The following is a 23277-nucleotide window of genomic DNA, read 5'->3' on the forward strand; positions in this document are numbered from 1 at the left end:
AGGTTGGACGCTACACGCTTCGCGCTCGGAATAGAAAAACTCGTGCCACGCTATGAAAAATGCCTCAAAAAAGGCACCGAAACTTATTTTTTGAACGACCCTCGTATACCATTGGATGGATAATTAAAGACTTGTTTGAAGAGCCGTTGGTAGACCCAAGGCGCCTCTATATATACCAGGTGAAACAATTATATGAAATGCACTTTCAGCCATATTGGAATTGCTGTCGGTATTGTTTACAAACAGCATCAGAACGCTGCCGGCGGCTCTCTACAAACTGCTGCGACGCTTATTCGAACGATGCCTACTTTGTCCGGTTTTCGCGAATTTATGTGAAAAAGACGGGATGATTTTGTAGAACTTCATTCGTAGCGTTAGCATATATCCATGGGTACACGGAAAAGAATGATAAAAGAGAATAAAGTTTGATAGTGAGTAGATAGGATTTAAGCGAGAGGGAGATAACTAGTAAGACTAGTAAGAACTTAGCCTTAGAGAGACCCGTGTGAAATTAGACAAAGAAAGTGCAAATACAAATGCACACGCAAACGTCAAAGGTCAACAATCAAAGTCAAAGTCATCTTCAACACTCAAACACTTGCATGTGCGCATTTGTATGCATCCGTGTGCGCACATGCACACGGATGCATACAAAGAGTTTATCGAAAGTATCTGATAGCAAAATCAGATGCGTTCCCCCGTTAATGAGCGCCACTCGATGAACCAGGCGTGTGCGAGTCATTGAGCCAGAGAGAACGTGTAAACAATCACGTTGTAAAAACTGGGAGTTGGTCTAGGACCACCCCGACTTTTCCCAAATAACGGCATGACTTGTACTACAGGTAACAGGTAGATTCAATTTATATAGGATATTTTGATAAAATTGCCTTATTTTGTAAAGTTTCGCAATCTAAAAGAATATTAAACTCATTTTCTATACAGGTTTTGACAAAAATATTTCTTCTCTGTTTTTGAAGCAATGGAAACCCACAATGGCGCTAGAACGCTAAAATTAAGAGAACCAGAAAAGGTTACCATATTATCAAATTGTCAGTGTTGTGACACCTTTCATTTGACACTACTGAAAATTCGTTAGGAAGCATCGTTCCTGAGATACAAAGGAGGGTAGGTTCAGGACCACTGGTCGCGGTAGGACCACCTTCCCTTATAGGATATACTTATGGAAGGGGAAGTGGGGTTTTAGAAGAAAGTGAGAAGTATTCAGTATAGAGCGCGGACTCGATTATATACAGTTTTTGATTTCTTTTCACTGTATATAATCGAATCCTGTATATAATCGAGTAAAAAATTTTTTTTTTGTTTTTTTTTGCATATATTTTTTGTTTTTTGAAAAGAGAAGAAGAATTTCATTTTTGATTCATCCCCTTAAAGTCAGAAAACAACCGCTCCACAATTTTTTCTTTGACGCCCAATTTCTATCTTTCTTAATTTGGCTGCAATATCGGTATAAACAATTCTTGGTGAAAATTCAAGCAAGATGTTCAAAAATCACGATTTTTACCCCACTGTACATGTAATAGCCACTTAAACTTCACCTTAACGTTGAAAGGTTACATTTCTTCATGAAATAAGCCATATTTGAAATTCTAAAAAAAATATTTTTTTAACTGTATATAATCGAGTCCAAAATTGTATATAATCGAATCACATATAATCGAGTCTGTATATAATCGAGTCCGACCTGTAATAAAAAATAGAAAAAATAGTGTATAGCTTGCCACAATACGATAAAATTCTTATTTAATACAACTTATTGATTGTGTTCGCTTCGTGGAGACTGTTTCTTCACACAGAGCGCGTTGTCACGTCACAAAATGAATACCGATTTTTTCATTTAAAAAAGTTTATTTGTATGTTTTGAAACGGAACTGAAAATACAACATTAATGTTCAAAATCGGAAACCACAAAAAGACAGGTGTTGTCATGTCACAAAAGTTTTGGGCTGGAAACAAGCGAATTCAACTGTAAAATATTCTTCAACTGAAGATTATTGTAGGAAAATTTCTCAATTTTACTTTAACATTGTTTACTATTTGGAAATCGTGTGATTTAAACATGAAAACGATAAAAAACCTGTTTTGACGTAGGACTACGTCTTTAATTTCTATATAGGGGGATCACTCTACGAAAATTGTAACGTTTATTAAGAGTTTTCAAATGCATACTACGCAAAATCACCTTTACGATATATGTTATAATATATACCATTAGACGGCAAATTTATCCAGCATTTTTTTCGTCTGAGACATCAACAGTGGAAATAATAAAACGAGTGAACAATTTCACAAATAAAAGAGGTATGTTTTGCAAGCGGATGCGAAGGTAAATTCACGTTCTCATGAGTGTTGTATGCAACACGAAATTGTGCGCAATAATTCGTTCTATCGAACAAATTATCAAGACCTTTTTCGAATGTTAACATGTTGAAGTAATCAGTAATGCGAGATTTCATGCACCACTCAATTTTTTCAGGCAAGATTTCATCGAAGCAACGAGAAAGTGTAACCCATACAGTGATCGTTCGTTAATTGGAGGAAAATCAATACAGTTATCGAATTTTACTCACCAACTGGACTGCAAATAGCAAAATATCAATAAAATCAATACAATTATCGAATTGACGAACTTATTAAACGAGTGTCTTCCGAGCCGCAGCAAAATGGCCAATTGTACAGCGAAAATGATATCAATACTAGAAGGATGGCAGCGATTATCATGCAAGGACTTATTAAGATCGGCATTACAATGACTCAATTTCTTCTATGACAGATTGAGCAGTAGAACCAATATGACTTGATTGTGATAGTCTGCAAACGAACATTAATTCACCGAAAAAGCTACTGCTCCCGATGCCTTAGCTTTACTTAGCTTAGCTTCTTACGAAAATGTGACTGCACGAAACGTGAGAAGTAAACAACTACATTGAATTGTATTGGTGTGGTTACATTGCTTCCCCCTTGCTTCGTTCGAATTCGTCAGCTTCTATTGAACAAAATTGTTTGCTTCTCTTAGTACAATCAAATTTTCGTGCGTACTCAGATCCAAAGTAACCTTAGCCTTAGAATAAGACTAATAATAAGAATAAGACATTGGAAAGGAATCACAATACCCTAGCTACCCATTAAAATAAAACAACTGTTTATCATGTCTATTTTACCTCAAAATATCACGAAATCGCAAGTATTTTCAACTTGTTTTTTGTTTCTTCCCCATAAACTTCATATTCAATGTAATTAATGACGATATTTTTTTCCAAGATGCTAAACTATAGGTGTTTCGTTCTTGACACTTTCATGACAATACGTGAGACGAGTTGCGAGACGTAGCTTTCTGCATTGTTTACTTTTTGTTTGGTTGTGTCGTTATGGTTTCATATCAACTCGCTGAGGAAAACAACTGAAGAAAGAAATAAGCAAATATATATTCGTGAAAAATAGTGTACTAGAGCTGCAATAAGGTATTTATATTACATATTATTCAATAGTTTTGGGGGAGAGTGAGGATTTGAAGAGCTTGTGAGTGTGATTAAAGTGCTATAAGTATAAGAAATCTGTTGTCCAACTCCTCCACAGATAATCGTTCATCTCGCGGTTCTCTATCATGCCAAAATTATATTGTGAATATCTTATTTTCTTCAGATGCCGTATTATTGTGCAGTAAAAGGATGCGGAAACAAGGTCCGCATAACGAAAAACAACCCGGACATTGTTTACCACACTTTCCCCCGAGATGGAGATAGACTTCATAAATGGATACTTTTCTGTGGCCAATTACTTTCAACAACTCTTTCCGGATCTTCTGGCGTGATCGATAGTCGTGATTCCAACAGTTTATTTCACCTGTAATATATTAGCAACACAAAAGTCCACTAATTTGAAAAATAAACACGAACCTGTTGCAATCATTGTCAACCTCCTTTTGCTCTAGCAAAACCAATTACTTGTAACAGCCCTTCCGGATCTTCTGGATCTGGTAATCTCGCAATCAGCGCTATTTCTTGTCACCGTCGCCGTAAGTACTTTTTTCCCCGCCGATAGGATCCAAACAGAAGTACATCTTGCTTGGAAAAAAAGCATTGATTGCGCGGCTAGAAGCTAAAACATACTCAAAACATCCTTCTGCACTGTTTTTAATTCGACCGCTGATTGTAGATATCTGAAAAAGTAGAAGCAATTATGAGAAATTGTTATACGAAAAAATCCAGAAAATTACCTACCTACAGTAAAGCGCGAGCAGCTATTTTGCCGACGAATGAATTTGTCACCAAAAGATATGATATGTTTTGTAAACAAATTTGTTTTTTCACGAGCAATGGCCGAACAGCTATTTTGACATTGCGGTCCACCTATAGTATAGCACCTTGATTTTTTTCGTTTACCGATCCACATATATTTCATCTATCTGTTATGTGTCACACTGATATTCATTAATCATTTTCAGAAGCTAATTTTTTTTATTTTTTGTTCGTTACAAACCTTTTGACGTTATGAGTACATAAAACAAAAGTTCCTTTTCAGGGCTACTATTTGGAGTTTCAAAAGAGTTAAACTAAGAAACAATAAACAATGAAAAGAATTTCATTTAAAAAAACAACTGTTCTGAACAATCACAGTCCTACGTCAAACTTCCGTCCGTGCCCCTAGGCTCAGACTCTTCTACTTTTTAGTGAGTCAAAGCAATGTCACGTCACGTTGGAATGGGTTTGATGCAGTAGGATCCTGTCGCCACCCAGGATATTTAGCGATCTAAAGTTCCAAGTACCGAGCTTCCAGTCGTTGACCTTTATTCGTTGCCGATTGTTCCGATCCGTATTCCGTTCATGATTGTTCATAGTAATTTGTTTCTCACTATGCCATCTTACTAGAGTGGCGATGGCTAGCTTCGAGACGGGACTTTTGTCTTGGGTGTAGCGGACGAGCCACAGCATTTAATATTTCATCCGCTCCTCTGGAGTAACGCCGTTGTCTAAGTCGCTCCGTTGTGTAGCTCATTTAACGTTACCCAGAATGCACCACACAGAGGCGAGCTACTTTTCATCCCCTACTTTACACCTCACGGAATTCATTTCGCCACGTCAAGAGAGAATAGAGTGGAGAAGAAAAAGGGCTTAAGTGTAAGCGAATACGGGAATAAGGCCCATTGGTTATGAACGTGATCTAAACTATTCTGGAATGAAGCATCATTGTGAATAAAATTTAAAAAACACTACAATCTATGACAACTAACTTTATTACAATTATCATTTACAGTACATATCAATAATCCTCGTCAATCGTTTGCACTTTTTGTGCTCGATAATTATAATGTTCAACTTCAGGATGCTTCATCACTAGCTGATTGTACGCCTCTGCGATCCTCAAACATTCTTCAGTAGATAGTTGAAAGGATCGTGCCAGTGGGTCGACATCTGCAATTTTGAATGTTAGCTCCGTAAGATCTTCACGCACTTCCGGAGGATATAAATTAGCGACACCACGGCGACAGTATTTCTGTCTCATCGAAAATATATGACGAGCAACTTTCTCCACAACATCGAAATGAACGGTGGTAAGAGGCGTTTTCAACGGCACAATTGTAACAACGCCCACATCCACGTCGGGCTTCGGGACAAATGCCTTTCCAGGGATAATGAATTTAAGCTCTGCCTTACTCCAAACTTGATTCATTACAGATAGACGACAGCGTTGCTCCGATAGGATTGGAGCAACTATGCGTTCCGCCACTTCTTTTTGAAAGGTTAATGTTAAACTGCTGCGTCCAAGAGACCACGCGCCTATTTGCAAACTCATTTCTCGCAACCAGTTAATCAGAAGCCTGGTGGAGATAGCGAAAGGCAAATTACCAATAATGTGAACTGGGGCACGCTTGCCAAACCAATCATGTTGTGGACAATCAGGGAAAGCCTGTTCCGTTCTATAATCTAAAATATCTCCATTAACTATCTCCATGTTGAGAAAATCTTTGGATGATTCTGACAAAAGTTCTAGCGTAGGAAGGAAGCGTCTGTCTTTCTCAACTACGACCAGCTTGCGTGGGGTCTTTCTAATAATTGATCTTGTGATACCGCCTGGTCCCGGACCAACTTCTAATACATAATTGTCATTAATGTTTCCAGCCGCTTTCACAATTTTGTTTGTTAATCTCTCGTCCATGAGGAAATTCTGAGACAATTGTTTAATTGCTCTCAGTTTGTATAATCGAACCAAATCCCGAATTGTTGGTAACGGTGGTAGCCGTGCACCGCTTTTAGCTTTAGATAACACATTCATTGCAGCCATTCCAAAGGTAAATTGAAACTGAAATAAAGATGATTAGTATAACTTTGCAAATTATGCGCGATGTCTTACCTTTATACTAAAACAATAAAAATCAGTTCATTACTGCTTCTCTGGAACTTCGATTTTCAATGGCTCTTCGAAATCATCCAAAAACTTTTCCTGCTTCACCGAAACAATCGAATAGAGATAAATCCCGAGGACAGTTCCGCCTAGCGCCAATCCGACAATTTTGTTGTTTTTCCGTTGTCGCTGCAGCTTCTGCACTCGCTCCAAGTTTTGCTGTTCGATTAACCGCATGAAATCAATTTCAGTTTTCTTCAACTTTCGGTTGGTGTCATCAATTTTGAAGCCGTGTTGTTCAGAACCAGAGGACATCGTTGAGAATCCGAATATGTCTCGCTTACAATGGAATTTTTTCAAGATTCGTCTACTCTGAACATTGATAATAAAGAACACCGATTTGCCGGAAAAAGTTAAGTGAATGAGAATAATGACGTAACACTCGAATGACGTTTCAAAGCAGTTTCAGTGCTAGCAGATTTTTATACATATTTTCATAATGAAAATTGTTATGATTGATGAATTTACGTTGGATTTACAACCAGATGGCGCAGCGAGTAAAATGAGGATGTTTTGTTTTTTTAGTATGAACTTCATTCAAATTTTTTTAGAAAAATCAGAATTTATCTTCAAATTTCCCGGTTTCTTGTATACTTTCCACGCTGAAAGAGTTCGAAAATCATCATTTTTCAAAGTGCTACGTATATTACGAGGAATGGCTTGTTATAAGTATTGTAACTTTAATTTTTTTTAACTAATTAAAAAATGAATAGGGTGTTTTGCGCTAAAAATACTGCAAATTCTTCTCGTATCGGCCCCTACATAATCAATTATATCAGCCAATTTGATATGATATCGATTTCATCGCAATTATTCATAATTTCAATAACCGGTATGCATTATCAAACTTAAAATTTTCGAAGATTATCTATGACGTTGGTCAAATCGCGTGTTGAAACCATCGTAAATATACAAAACTCCAACTTTCTTACCATATACTGACGACATTCAATGACTGAAATGAATCTAAATTGAAATGAAATGAATAATCACCACCGAATCTTGCTTTTCAGTGCGTAGAATAAACAAACACTCTCACTTTTGTGGTTCAGAGCTCCAATGTAGATGTCGCATGAGATGATTCAGCTTTGCGTAAATTCGTCAATTGGCGATCTAACGCAAAACGTAAACGATCGGTGAGGCATCTGAATTCTGTTTTTGAACTAAGAAAATGATGATAAGGTAACCTAAAATTGAAAAACAAATCACGTATGTTTTACTTCCGGGCTTTCTAAGGTAGTTCTCACATGCAAGAACCATGCATTTTTCTACTTGTTTTTGATGGTGCTCTCGAATTTCCGTCTTTGATTCAACCATTGTCAATATTTATACAATTTTCACTACTGAGAGATAAGAAAATAACATGTTATATATAAAAATGCGCAGAATTAAATTTCTTAAAAACTCATCGCTATCAAATAATCTTTTATGATTATAACATTGTAATTTATGGAAAAAACTACAAACCTTCCATAAGCTCACATGGCAAAATTTAAAACCATCATCACTTTCACCGCAGCGCCGCCTAGGTGTAGATTTGTACGTTAGATCGCCAATTGACCAATTTACGCAAAGCTGAATCAGCTCATGCGACATCTACATTAGAACTCAGAACAACAAAAGTGAGGGTGTTTGTTTATTTTACGCACTGAAAAGCGCGATTCGGTCGTAATTATTAATTTTATTTTTATTTAGATTCATTTCAGCCACTAAATGTCGTCAGTATATGGTTAGAAAATTATTGTTTTGTATATTGCCGATGGTTTCAGCAAGCGATTTTACCAAAGTCATGAATAATCTTCGGAAATTTTAAGTTTGATGATGCATACCGGTTATTGATACTATGGATAATTGCGATGAAATCGATATCATATCAAATTGGCTGATATCATTGATTATGTAGGGGCCGATACGAGAAGAATTTGCAGTATTTTTAGCGCAAAACACCCTATTCATTTTTTACTTAGTTAAAAAAAATTAAAGTTACAATACTTCCCAACAAACATAAAATCGTATAACTTTGCACATGATAAGTTACATATAATTTCGTATCAAATCACAATCGCATAAAATATGAAACAAAATATCGATCATATATATCTAAAATCGCATGAAATGCAAAAACACGATTTTCCATGTCATCGATGGATTGAGTGGTATCGTTGTCGTATCAAATCGCATATCGTTATATGCGGCTTTATATGCGTACAAAATATGGCATATACGTATATCGCCTCCACTTTTGTGTGTATATGCAAGTTATCTGCATCATATATCATACAAATGTGCCTTGGTTGTATGTATATCGCCTCCAATTATAGCTATTCATACGACTTAATGTTTGCTGGGTTATAACAAGCCATTCCTCGTAATATACGTAGCACATTGAAAAATGATGATTTTCTAACTCTTTCAGCGTGGAAAGTATACATGAAACCGGAAAATTTGAAGATAAATTCTGATTTTTCTAAAAAATTTGAATGAAGTTCATACTAAAAAAACAAAACATCCTCATTTTACTCGCTGCGCCATCTGGTTGTAAATCCAACGTCAATAAAGTCAATAAAGCTTTTATGAGAATTGACAATGTTAGAATTACAACCAGATGGCGCAGCGATTTAAATGTTGATTTGGTTTGAAGTTCCTTTTAATTTTTTTTTTAAATCTGAATGCAATAAAAGTTGTAATTTACGTTATTTTACTAGGTAAATAAAGTTTTAAGCGAAGCATATGCTGTATAGGCCAAACGCAATCAGCTACATAATCAATTATATCAACCAACTTAATGTGATATCGATTTCATCACCATTATCCACAGAATAAATTTCTGAAAATAATCCGGAAGATAGTACTCATATATGTATTGTCAAACTTTAAAATTTCGAAGATTATCTATGACTTCTATCAAATTGCTGGTTGAAACCATTATAAATAAACAAAAATATATTTTTTTTACCATTTACTGACGACCTTTAATGATTAAAATGAATTTAAATAGAAATTTATAAAAAAATCACAAGAGGGTTGTGGCCGATATGTTTGAAGAATTACATCGTCAAACTCTTTCATAATGGTTTGGTGGCCCTGAGAAGGGCCGTTTTGTTTGGTTGTTGGGTATTGTTTGTTCACTCCACCAGTGTTTACCGAGTAATAATGACAGAAGGATGGTAAACAGTCGTTGGATGGTGCGTATCAGATAAAAGATACCAAAGTGGAACAAGATATGATAAAAACCGCCCTCTGTGATCCTAGACGAGATGCCTCAAATAAAGAAAAAAAAACTCACCAATATAATATAAGATAATTACCAATTCCGAACACAATTATCAATTTTTCTCATCAGTAAAAACATGTTAATTTAATATAGAGAAAACATATTTGAAATGGAAAAGGTAATTTGCTTCTATAATTTTTACTTTCTGAGTGTTTAATTGGTTTTTTAATTGGACTAACAACATACGGGAAATCACTTTTTTTAATATTTCTTCACTTTTCCAATTTTCTCGCCGTATAAATTTCACGAAGTAATCAACATTAAAGTTCCAAATTTAAATTTTATTTGCTAGAATTAATCGTATCACTCACCTTACTTGCAATATAAAAATGCCCCCGACTTGCATATATTTGTAATGCCGATTTCCCCCGGGCACCTTGGTTTTGATGTCTCTGTTAGGGAATACATTTCGGTAGGAACAGAAGCGCCCCCTACCTTCATGTATTTGCAATGCCGATTTCCCCCAGGCAGCTTGGTTTTGATGTCTCTGTTAGGGACCCGCTGCATGTCTCATCAATTTCGACCAATCAGAAGTGGGTATTTCCGTTAGGATAGGGCTTGAGATTTTTCAATTGTGCGATAGTTAGTTTCATGACATATATTATTTTCTTCAATATAAAAAAATTTTATGGAGTGACGAAATCGATTGACGCAAAAATTTCATCAATACATCATGAAATGACTGAGCAATAAGCGTTTGAAATTGGACAATTTTCACGGTGTATTCGATTTTCGATTTTCAATTTGTACCCCAATATGTTCCCGAAAGACGTAATCCTACGTCAATAATCACGAACGCATTTCGCTTTTAAGCTCGCTGAAATACAAACTTCACTTTTGTGTTTCTGAGCTCTAATGTAGGTATCGCATGAGCTGATGCAGCTTTGAGTAAATTCATGAATACCGTAGAACGAAAAAAAAATCTATTTTTTGACGTAGGGCTACTTCTTTCATTTCTATACTGGGGTGTAAATTCAATGTTTCGAAAACGAAAGCGTTACGCCGGAGAGCGAGATTTTGAGCGTTAACAGCTCCTAAATAACATAATGAATTGGTATGATAAACACTTCATTCGAAAGATAAAATGTCCACGCGTTATATACTTTCTACCTTCCGATCCAAAAATTGTTTCAATAGCCTCAAAACAGGCTATTGAAATCGCTAATCGGTATATAAGCGAGCGTCGCTCGGAAAACTACTCAGTTATAATTGAACAGTGATTAGAGCGTGTTGTCGCTGTTGTGGCGAAGCTAACTACGTTCATCATGAAAGAGCTGATGAACGGTGTCACCTAGAGCCTGTTTGTGCACCTTAGGCCAGAAGGTAATCCATCGGGAGGAGAGTGATACCACTGAAAAGGCGACCATGAAATTAACAGCATCGATAATTGGTTACGCTTGAGGTATCGGAGCTGTCGCCATACACACATACACGCGCGCAACTCTTTTCGTTTGGTGGTAGTCGAGCATCGAGAAGAATCCGGAAAGATGTCATCGTTGCCGAAAAACAATCGGCCAGTTCTCCTTGGAATTGAAAATTACATTCAAACAAAAGGGTTTATTTTAATGTTTTCTATTCATATAATACTGTGATCAAATGCATTTCGTTTTGTGATTTTTCAGAAAAGCTTCTGGATATTATTCTTCCCTATCAGTAGAATATTTTCGTATCCAATATTGGATGCATAAAACCTTGTGCCTCCAACGTAACGCTTTCATTTTCGAATTCTTCCAAATATTCATTAATTCATTCATTCAGAATGGATTCAGATTCAACTTCAAACAAATGATCACTAAATCAACGATAATTCTACGTCAACTTTGCGGTTATACCACAGATATAACCCACTACCTGTTTTGACGTAGAACTACGTCTTTCATTAAGGGTGCCAAATCAGAAAACAGGTCACGTTTTTATGAAATAAAGTTAACGTTAATAACTATTTTTGCCGCGAACGGATTTTGGCGATTTACATACCAAACGAATCGGAAATTCCGTAAGATTTGTTTAATATGCTATACATTAGAATCCCCTGGTTTGTAAATGGTTAAAATTCATGAAAACTTTAAGCGTTTCTATTTTCCCATACATTTGTTCTGTCTATTTGTGTGCTTTCCCAAACAGAGCTGTGAATAACAAGCAACTTATCGACGACCAACAGAGGGGAAATCGTAGGATTCAAAGTCTCCGTGAACAAAGGAAAAGTAGAAGAATGAAGGGGAATACTTGCCTAGACTATAAACAGTGGATCTCGCTGAGGCAAACTTTCAATCGGCATCGGACTGTTGAGCAATCCAGTTCACTTTGCTTTCGCTGCACTTCGATCTAAGATTGGACCCCACCAGTGGTAATCCAACTTGGATATCGTCATTTGGTTTTTCTGTTCGTTTTTCACGTTATTCGTATCGTGTTTTTCTTTCCGCGTCATAAATTGGACGCTTCGCGTAGTATGTGATGAGCAAGAAGAAAACGAACGAATTGCCAGGGGCAATAAAATTTCAAGGCAAGCAACATGTATATAATCGACTGTAGCCGAGTCTATGTCAATAGTGAAAAAGGCCACCGGAATAGCGTTCGAGGTAAATTTTCAATGCATTGACATGAAATAAATTGCGACATACGATCAGCTAGTGTATTGTTTTGCGAGGGCAAGAATGAATCATCAATCAATTATCGTCAACTGATTATACACTGGAAAACCCATTTCAGAGATTATTGTACTAAGCAGTTGTTTCTAAAATTTCACAGCATTATAGAATAATATCCGAAGGTATAAATAAGCGACCTATATAAAATAACAGCGTAGTTCTACGTCAACAATGCGGTCGTATCTTGGACACAACCTCCTATATTTTTTTAATTGAAAAAAAAACACAAAGTCCACTGATAATTCAATAGATCAATGAAACGTTTTGGCCTTACAGTACAAACTGAAATTTTCAAGCCAAGTAAGAAATTTTGTAGAAAGGTACACACGTACCGAGCGATTATGCACGCTGACGGTCACTATTGGTATTGATGCACATTGCTACAGTGATACATGTGAAATGTGCATAATTACTTAAGAAAGCATAAAACATTGTTCGGTACAGAATCTCAAGTATTAGAGCACCCGCAGACTGCAGACATTTCATCGGGCGATAGCTTGGTCAGCGCACATTACACCGATTCAGTAACGACAAAAAAGTTTGATGGGTTTCTCCGATTGCCTTCAAACTATTCTGTCAGCCAACTATCGGCTGACTGTTTGATAAGTATTGGCTAACTTCAACTTACGCACACACGACGATTGTTTATCGACCGATAGTTCAATTCGCTTCTAGTTTTGGTGTCCGAAACACGTGCCGTACGAATGTTTTTGAAATGACATCGCCCAATTCTCAACCGTTGATTATTCATTGAAATTGATTGAAGCTGGTTATGTTCATCTGATAAAAGACGAAAAACTTTTTCGGGTAATCAAATGAATTAGAATTCTCAAAATTGTCCACTAAATAATCTATCACTGGGAATGGGATACACACAATATTCTTAGAATATTGCAGCTCACACAGCGTCTGTCTGTTATCCAGCGACTGAATACGGAATGTGAGCACTCGCTCGATTGGCCAGGAACTGGGTATAGACCATAAAACGGTTTGGAATCATTTGCAGAAGATTGGAAAAAAATCGCAAAAAAAATTTTTTAGACCGAGTCGACGCCTGCGATGCACTGCTGAAACGGAACGAACTTGACCCATTTTTGAAGAAGATGGTGACTGGTGATGAAAAGTGAATCACGTACGACAACCAAAAGCGAAAAAAGTCGTGGTCGAAGCGTGGTTAGCTGGCGAAACCATCGCCAAGCCCGGATTGACGGCCAGGAACGTTTTGCTGTGTGTTTGGTGGGATTGGAAGGAAATCATCCACTATGAGCTGCTCAACTATGGCCAAACCCTCAACTCGGTTCTCTACTGTGAGCAGCTTAACCGTTTGAAGCAGGCGATTGACCAGAAGCGGCCAGAAATGATCAATAGGAATGGTGTTGTTTTCCACCAGGACAACGCTCGGCCTCACACATCTTTGATGACCCGCCAGAAGCTACGGGAGCTCGGATGGGATGTCCTATTGATCCCACCGCATAGTCCAGACCTGGCTTCAAGTGATTATCATCTCTTCCGGTCCATGCAAAACGCTCTTGGCGATACTAAGTTGGCCTCAAAAGGGGCTTGCGAAAACTGGCTGGCTGAGTTTTTTGCAAATAAGGAGGGAGGGGGGTCAATGAAGTTGTATTCTAAATGGCAACAAGTTTGCGAACAAAACGGCGCATATTTGACTTTAATTGGATAATTTTAAATTGTCAATAAATCGTCAAATTTCGATCAGAAATACGACTTTTCTTTTTCCCCAATATATAAGTAAAATGTAAGTTTAGTTCTGTAAGTAGTCGTATTAGGGCATTATTATACCCATTGATAAGAATGTTAAAGAAGCAATTACTGATATACTGGCAACCCTGCGCTTGCGGACTACACCAAGGCGCCTCCATATATACCAGGTGAAACAATCATATGAAATGCACTTTCAGCCATATTGGAATTGCTGTCGGTATTGTTTACAAACAGCATCAGAACGCTGCCGGCGGCTCTCTACAAACTGCTACGACGCTCTTTCGAACGATGCCTACTATGTTCGACTTTCGCGAATTTATGTGAAAAAGAAGGGATGATTTTGTAGAATTTCATTCTCATTTCCACTACTCTCGCATGTGAATATGCAATAATGGCGTATCCTAGCAATAACAAAACAAACAACCCCCGCTCCACAAACCGTAATCCCCTTCTGTTTGAAATGATGATGTTGCTTCACCTGTTATACATTGATATAAGCGCCTTGGACTACACTATGACAAACCAAGGCGCCTAGAAGTATATCTTAAGGTGAGGCCGTTTCGTCACTAAGTTGGTTAGGGGAGCGGTCATTCGATGTGAACAACTTAAATTGAATACACGTGTTTTTCTGCTATTATAATAATTGCGTATTCTCTCGACGATTCGTGTTTTCCCATCCGAAACCTCTTCAAAAAATAATATAAAATGAAAATGAAAACATATACCCTAAACATAATTAAAAATTTCTATATATATATATAAAAATGTTGTGTTCGTTTGTGTAAAAGTCAAAAACTCGGAACCGATTGAGCTCAAAGATGGATACAATATACATCGCACTCCAAAGAATGTTGTTACGGCATAAAAAATTGAAAAAAATGAAGAAAAATTATTTTTCATATGGTCATAGTGCGTTTCTGAAATTAAGCTTCTAATGAAAATCGACCATTCCGTATTAAATATGAGTTTTATGTGGTAGAAATATCTTTTTTCAAAGTGTTTGACAAAATCGTGAGCTGAAATTGTGTCTCGAAATGATTTAAAATTTATCGATTTCCCTCCTCTATCTCTATCTCTATGGGCCTGATTCTCGAATACACTTCGAATACACTCCACGGTGGAAACGGAATGAAACGTATCCGCGATGACAACGGTACGGTGTCGACATCTGGATACGAGATTAGTTTCCCACTAAACTTATCATTATAATATCAAATTATTTTAGATAAAATTTTTGTATGAGATTATTATATCACATGAAGAAAACAAAGTTTTCCACTCACATTAAATACCAGTTTGATACGGAGAAGTTAATTTTCATTAATGATTTTTGAAATGAAAAGTGCTCATTCTGCCGGAAACCTCATTATTATCTTCGACACTTCACTAACTCGTAAAACGTAGTTCAATGGCGTGCCGTTTATTTCGTTTCCACCGTGAAGTATATTCGAGAATCAGGCACTATATATATAAAAATATTATGTTCGTTTGTGTACGCGTCAAAAACTTGAAAAGTACGGAACCGATTGAGCTCAAGGTTGGACACAATATACATCGCACTTCAAGGAATGTTGTAACGGCATAGAAAATTGAAAAAAATTGAGAAAAAAAAATTTCATATGGCCATAGTGCGTTTCTGAAATTAAGCTTCTAATGAAAATGGACCATTCCATATTAAATATGAGTTTTATGTGATGGAAACATCTTTTTTTCAAAGTGCTTGATAAAATCGGAAGCTGAAATTGTGCCTCGAAATGATTTAAAATTTATCAATTTCCCTCCTCTATCTCTCTATATATAAAAATGTTGTGTTCGTTTGTGTAGGAATCAAAAACTCGAAAAGGTCGGAACTGATTAAGCTCAAACTATGATACAATATACAAAACAACCTACACTTCTTGGATTGTTATTGATAATAATTCACCGATATGTATTGTTGCTATCTGCCGTGTTGTAAAATGTATCAATCGTTAGTAGGGATGTATTATATCTGACATTCATTTCACATACGGTTAGTAATATGCACACCAAATACGTTCATTCAACTGTTTGCATTACCAAAGACTTCTTTCGCCATTGATTTTTATGGGTGTACATGTGGTTGTGGCGAACGACAAATTTCAGTCAGCATCGGTCGGTACTCTCATTAGTAAAGCTCTCTACATTCCGAATGTGTACAAAACACAAAATCATCTGTGCGAACTGTCAAATAAGAAGCACGAACAAAAACACACTTTTCTGAGAATCTGCGAGAATACACTCTCTATTTGGAGCATGAATGTAACACGGAATTGTTTGGAGCTGTGGTCCGAAAAATTAAACTCAGTCAATTTTAGTCGTTGTGAGCAGCTGAGCAGTGCAGTTTGTTGTTAGTGGAGGATTGTCTGGCGCATTGTTTTGCTGTTGACAGAGACAGCAGAAAAACAAGAGGCTGAAAAATACAACTATAAAAGTAGACGATTTTGCGTCGTCGTTTTTTGCTGGATATAGCGAAGAAAATAAACTAAGTCATTGTCCGTGTGAAGCTCGCGTGAGTGAAAATAGGAAAAAAGCATTTCTGATACTGTGAACAACGATCGGAGGAAAACTCATTCGTCGAGAGTGCTTTTCGAAGCCATTTTTAGAATTTGTGTAAGTGCAAGGAAATATCATTGAATCTACCTCTGCCGTGTGATGGTGGATAATTTGCCCAACTCTACCCGAATAAGTGGATACTATAGCAATGCATAACAGGAACCATTTTACCATTCCAGTAATTTTCCGAAAGAAAGAATGGTATTTTGTTTTTTGCACCATGCCAAGCACAATGAAATGTAATTACTGTGTATCGAATCAGGCTTAAATAGTTCTTATCCAGATTTACATAAGGGTTTCCAATGATGTTTTGAAGTACCTACATGCACACTGATACCATTAAACGTACGAAGGCTTTATTAAAATTCATCTTTCGGAAAAAATATGATTGCGAAACTGGTAAACACGCCAACCTGAAAACTATTCATTCTGGGGCAATCGTTTCCTACTTTGAAGGCTGCGTTATATGTATTGAATATAATCTGAAAGTTCTGTTCCATGTGCTTATGACTATATATATATACAGTTAGTATATGTTGCACTCGTGCAGATTCAGTACATTAAACTTGGTCAATATCAGACTTTTTGATATATCGAAGAGATACGAGAAAGAAAATTTATGCACGGAAACAGTATATCTGTTTCAATTTCACCCATGCATATCCTACTTGCAGTTAATCACCATATCATTAGCACTGTGAAAGAAGCAAAAGGTCAAGCTGCTCTGTGCAACTCTATTTGCTGGAGTTTTTGAAGTAATCATCGTTGTTACACTAATTATACCAGTGATGGTAGGTTGTTTGTGGTGCATAAAAGGACTTATTTAGGATTTCGTTTGAATGGCGTTTTAGGTGGTAGTACTTTCGAATTACCTTTAATTTTTTTCATAGTTACACAATCTTTGAAGTTTCGTCGGACGTCGTTGTGCCGGAGTACAAGAACCCTCCAAACCTGTCAGAGCTCCTGAACCCAAATAGAATGCTGGAAGTGAGAAGTAGTTTAGGACAAACTGGCAATTTGCGCCAAATGATGACAGGAATCAAATAAAAGGTCTTAGCTATTTTTTTCCTGTATGTTATATTGATTGGAGTTCAACTACAAAAATATTTTTTATTTTGAAATTTGAACAATTTAAACGCAATCTCGATTGACCAAATTTTGACCGTAGGCCCTTTATTCCATTCAACATAAGACAGCTTTTCAATCCAAACCATTCGTACAATTGGACTTATCCCTTCAACAGAAATACATCCCTAGGCAGGGCTCGAAATCTTCGAAGGTGAAAAATGAAGACCGACTCTACTTTCAGTAGCTTCGCTTCGACTAGAACTGCTTCGGCAGTCGCCCACAACAAAAAGTGGCTTGACTAGAAAATGAATTGGTGCATCGATGCATGCACACTAGGGTGCTAATGAATGTATGGGAAAAAATCGACCCTAAAATTTCAAAAAGTTACCCTATATAAAAGGTTCACCACCTCGAAAAAACACCCTATGCCAAATTTCAGCTCAATCGGACTTAAGGGAGAGTGACGCAATGCGGTCAAAGTTTGAGTTTTTTGAAAATCGAAAAATCACTCAAGGGGGGAGGAAATCGGGGGTTTCGAAAAAAAAATTGGTGCCAAATGTCTTTAAATTGCATGAAACGTCCAGATCTAGTGTCATCTTGAAATTTTTTTTGTCAAAAATCGGCACTCTGGGACTATAGTTTTTTTTCGGCATGCGTAACGAAAAGTATGATTTAGGGTGCCAATAGAAATAGTTATCACGATTTTCCATTCGGAACTTGCTACGAAATGTTGATTTGCACGATAATATACCATATGAAAAATATTAGATCATTCGAACTTCATTTACTGGTGTCACAAGCGTTAAAATTTGAGTTTTTTTGAAAAACGAAAAACCACCGAAAATCGAGGTTTTGAAAAAAAATTTTGGATGCCAAATGTCTTAAAATTGCATTACTTGTCGAGATTTACAGTTATCTTTAAAAATTTTTTTTTTCAAAAATTAATTTTTCAGACAGAAAAACGACCAAGTGCCAAAATGAAAACAAAATAAAAAATTTTTTTCGAGATAACTGTAAATTTCGACAAGTTATGTAATTTTAAGACATTTGGCATCCAAAAAAAATTTTTAAAGCTTCGATTTTCGGTGATTTTTCGTTTTAAAAAAAAAACTGAAACTTTGACCGCTTTGCGCCACTCTCCCTTAAGTCCGATTGAGCTGATATTTTGCATAGGGTGTTTTTTTTCGAGGTGGTGAACATTTTTCATGAGGTAACTTTTTGAAATTCGAGATGACCCTTTTCATTGGCACCCTAATGCACACGTACATAGGAGAGAGAGAGAGTAAGAGCCCCCGCATACTACAGACTTTCTGTCAACCAACAGTTTGGTCGGGTCGGCCTTCTGGTGCAAAAACCGACCCAACTGAATCGACGTAATGTGCGCACATGCATACCTCTCCGTAATGATTAAGAAGCCGACCAAACTATCGGCCGACAAATCAGTCTGCAGTCTGCGGGGGCTCTAAGAGAGGAACGAATTCGTTATGGTCGTTTTGGCGGAGAAACTACGTGAAGAAACCAAAAGTCATTACTACTGAATACGGATATAGTCAGTCAGATAGTCAGTTGACTATCCTCAGTTGACTATGACAATGCAGAGCCCTGTCCCTAGGCCATTACCGTGTTGGCTAGCATTGACGTATGACTAGGTTTTTCATTTCTGTGCTGGGGTGTAAGTTTAAGGTAATATTATACTATCCGGTACGTAGCGTAACTGGCACGACACGTTTCATGCAAAGTAAATGTTGTTGTGCGTGTTTTAAATGCACATGCGAACATGATATTGGGGGTTTGAAAAAAAATGTCAACCCTTTGCGGTCGGAAATTATTTTCCTTTAAAGGGATCCTCCTATCTTTTCATGCTAATAATATTTTTTTACACCCAGAGTCGCTACCTATTATTCAAAGAGAATCGGTATACATTCGTGAAAAGGTTCACTAGATATTGCAATTCATTTAGAAAAAAATGTAATACCTTACATCGTCGTTGAATAAGGTATTTAGTATGATTCCTTGCTGTGGTGGCTGAGAGCAGACAAACGACCGCAGAGGGTTAAAATTGCATGAAACGTCGAGACCTATTGTCATCTCGATTTTTTTTTTGACGTGGGACTGTCTAACCGGTGTATATAGGGAGGAAAAACGAAAACCTAAACACAGACCATGCAGGAAAAAATGTAAGATTCCGAATTCGTATAACACATTTCTTAATAGATCGGAAAGATGTTTGCATCAATTGATGGGAATTATTTCTACGCATCTATCACAGTTAATAAAATGTTATTTTTCATCAGATAAACAATTAAATAACTGTAAAATGTGAAGCGTTATCTAAACGCGCTAACTGCCACGTTTTGACTGATTTAAGATTCGCCCAACACAAACTTCAAAACCGAGCAGCCTGAGGAATCTGCATTGCAAAAACATGAAAGTTGGAAGAATGTTTGTTCCCATCGAAATGTGCCCCTAACACAGACTTCAAAACCAAGGTACCTGGGAAATTCGACATTGGAAATAGATGCAAGCTGGGGAACATTTGTTCTCAACGACATGTGTTTCCCTAAAACGTAGTTTATGGGGAAATTGGCATTGCAAACAAACAAATGCAAGTCAGGGGTATTTTTGGCATTTGTTCAAATTCTTTACTTACAAAGCAAATATGTTGAATTCAATTGAATTCGAATTTTTTTTCTTTCAATCAATATTTTTATCAATACAAACAACAGATTTCTAAGCCTACGGTAGCCCCACATCAACCTTGCGGTAAAATCCACACTCTGGGTGTTTTTTTTGGAATACGAGGCAAAACGTATGGTTTAAGGGGCCAATGTAAATGGTCATCTCGATTTTTCATGTGGAAATCCGTGCGAAATGTTGATTTACACGATAAAATATCTAATGCAAAATATTAGCTCAATCGGACTCCATTTTCTAGTTTCGACACTGATGCCAGACAACATCATCGAAACAGCTATAAAAACCACTTAATAAAATGTTATTCCTGAGTCATAGCGTTTCATGTCATGAAAATCAATAGAATAAAATTGTGTTGATATCAATACAATTATTAGTTTTACGTTTAATGGGTCTATAATGTAAGTTTTAGCAACTTTAACATTGGGTAAGAAAATTGTATTACATTAAACGGAAAAGTATTACATTCAAACAAAATGCCTTGGCCAACGAAGAGAAGGGTTAAGGCTCTCCAACGTGAATATGTGAAAACAATACGATTAACGAAGGAAAATGTTAAGGAATTTTCAACATCGAGTTACTATGCGGAAGAACTTGTTAAAACTTTGCGGACCGCTCACGAGATTTCTCGTGTTTCGCTTTCTGACTGTTACGGATGGAACACGAAATAACTCTTGTTTCCTAGACCTGATGGTTAAATCCTTGGTTGGCCAAGAATCTCACAAGGCCTACCGGTGGTTCGTATTCGTCTCATCCACACCGAAGGAAACGATCTCATTCGTGGAATCCGAACAAATGAAGCACACAAGTTTGCCCCAAAACGTGCGGTCCTTAATATGTTAATACCAAAATTCACATGTGTTTTAAATTTGCTCATGTTACGCTCTCGTATAATCAGAATTTTACTTCATGTGCAAATGCACCTTTTATATATTTTTATATTTGCAATTGTTCATCGGAACATATCGTTCATACATTTTACTTTAGTATTAAATTGTTAATTTTTTTTTCAAATTTATTCAAAGACTCGTGTCTATGAAGCGCCACAGAATATGATAAGTGAATTGATCTATTTACGTGTGATTTGCTCTTCTCTCACAAACAATATATTTTTACACGTGGGTTTACCTATACTACTACAATGGCTAGCTTCCTCCTTCACCTTAAATTGATTAAATTGAAGCATTTCCATTTTTTTCATACATTTGTTCTGCTCATTCGTGAGCTTGCCTTCATTTTCATCATTTTCATTTGATGATGCCATACAATGAAACATAAATTTTTGCATAACTCGAGAACTAAGAGGGTTTAAGAGGGCTAGAAATGTTTCTATGGTGATTGGACACTCCTCGCCATACAAATCTCGCTGCCATACAAATGAAACACAAATTTCTGCATTACTCAAGAATTAATCAAGCAAATGGAGCCAGATTTGGCATTTGAGGGTTTTTGAGGGTACGAGAAATGTTTCTATGATGATTTGACATATCTCGTTCCTCTAAAAGGGGGGAGGTGCTTCAATACAAACAAACAAAATTCTGCGTAAAACTCGAGAAGAAATAGAGCAAATGAAACCAAAATTGAAATGTAGAAATTGTTGAGTACAAGCTGTCTTTATTTTATTATATTTTCTGTATCAAACATGTATTTCAAGTAGCGAAAAAACATGCTATTTGCATGTGATTGAAGAATCTTGAACAAGAATTGTTTCTAGCCGGAAAGCGATCGGCGAAGGCGGCGGCAAGACGCCCAAAATGGCCTTTCTCAAGGCCGATAGTTCATTTTTTCCATTTGGCATTAGTCAAGGCTAGAAGTGAATGAACTGAAAAAATTAAACTCTCTATAATTCAAGGCAACATCATTCTCACCCAAACCTCCCCGGATGAACGTTTTAGTTCACAAACTCAATGAAACAAAAAAGAAGACGAGAATATAAAATGAAGAGAGAAGGAGCGAAAAATGGTATAGAAATAAAACAAAACCTCAACAAAATCCAACGAAAATCTAATCCAGCAACACTATCGACAGCACTGCAGTTATGATCTAGCAACACAAACGTCAATGACACCAATGGAGTTTCTTTTCAGAACCACCAAAATCAGAATAGATTACTTTACGCACATATTACATGATCATAGGGATAGGCTCATGCACTTCTGTACTGGTCATGGGTTTCACATTATCTGACCACTGGTGTACACGACTTTATAGATGGACAGTTTAATTATTTTTGTATTGATAAAACATAGTTTTCATGCCAAAACATGTTCTGTTCGTATTTGAACCTCATTTGTATTCCTTTATTGCGTTGTCCGCGATTGTCGTTATTCGCGGTGAGCTAGCCAGACTATTCAGCGGATAATCGGGATTCCACTGTATTCAAATTGACCAGCCTCGGTGTAGTCCAACGTATCTCCGGTTATTTTCCCGACATTACCCACCGGTTTATTTTTGAGATGGTTCAGTTCTTTGGAGGTTTTTCGTTAAGTCTATAAATGTGTCGTATTCTAGTCTGAAATCCAATAGCTTTTAAATACAGGGTCTTTCAGATTAAACGCTCACGTAAAAAACGAATAGCTCCTTATAATTTTATTTCACTCCGTCGATGGTAACACTACATTCCCCACTTCGGGACGATAATATTCGGCTACTCGTTCAGTCTGATCGGATGGTTTTTAGTGTCAAGATATACAATTTACAAGAACGTGTATTTTTAATGAAATCGCATTAGCCTTAATGAAACTTTGTCTTCTTATGGTAAGAATTTCAACATTTGGTAGAGTTGTGCAGGAAGAATTTTGTTCACCGTTTAAAACGCGTTATTGAGAAAAGGGTTGGTCACATCGAAAATGTCCTAAAATAAGCTTGATTTTCGTT

General features: G+C 36.7%; 3 protein-coding genes and 1 long non-coding RNA gene across 4 annotated transcripts in view; 2 read left to right on the forward strand and 2 right to left on the reverse strand.

Moving 5' to 3' along the window:
* The first annotated feature begins 3232 nt into the window (after positions 1–3232).
* On the forward strand, positions 3233–3923 carry LOC129770556 (uncharacterized). The gene is made up of 2 exons (XR_008742140.1): positions 3233–3479; positions 3661–3923. It is a non-coding gene; the product is annotated as an uncharacterized LOC129770556 (long non-coding RNA).
* Positions 3924–4666: 743 nt separating this feature from the next.
* LOC129770554 (dimethyladenosine transferase 1, mitochondrial) lies at positions 4667–6300 on the reverse strand. Its single transcript, XM_055773463.1, has 2 exons — positions 5249–6300; positions 4667–5188 (listed from the first exon to the last, which is right to left on the reverse strand). The coding sequence occupies exon 1, from the start codon at positions 6298–6300 to the stop codon at positions 5278–5280; it is 1023 nt and encodes a 340-aa protein (XP_055629438.1). The 3' UTR covers positions 4667–5188; positions 5249–5277.
* A 99-nt stretch (positions 6301–6399) lies between these two features.
* LOC129770555 (cytochrome c oxidase assembly factor 3, mitochondrial) lies at positions 6400–6799 on the reverse strand. Its single transcript, XM_055773464.1, has one exon. The coding sequence runs from the start codon at positions 6673–6675 to the stop codon at positions 6400–6402; it is 276 nt and encodes a 91-aa protein (XP_055629439.1). The 5' UTR covers positions 6676–6799.
* A 9518-nt stretch (positions 6800–16317) lies between these two features.
* The window catches only part of LOC129768330 (F-box only protein 25), a 49692-nt gene continuing 42732 nt past the window's right edge, over positions 16318–23277 (forward strand). The window contains exon 1 of the mRNA XM_055769904.1: positions 16318–16695. The gene's annotated coding sequence lies outside the window, so the exon portion shown is untranslated. The remainder of the gene's footprint in view (positions 16696–23277) is intronic.

This window comes from Toxorhynchites rutilus, chromosome 2 (genome assembly GCF_029784135.1).
Source record: "Toxorhynchites rutilus septentrionalis strain SRP chromosome 2, ASM2978413v1, whole genome shotgun sequence".
In the NCBI taxonomy this organism is placed as follows: domain Eukaryota; kingdom Metazoa; phylum Arthropoda; class Insecta; order Diptera; family Culicidae; genus Toxorhynchites; species Toxorhynchites rutilus.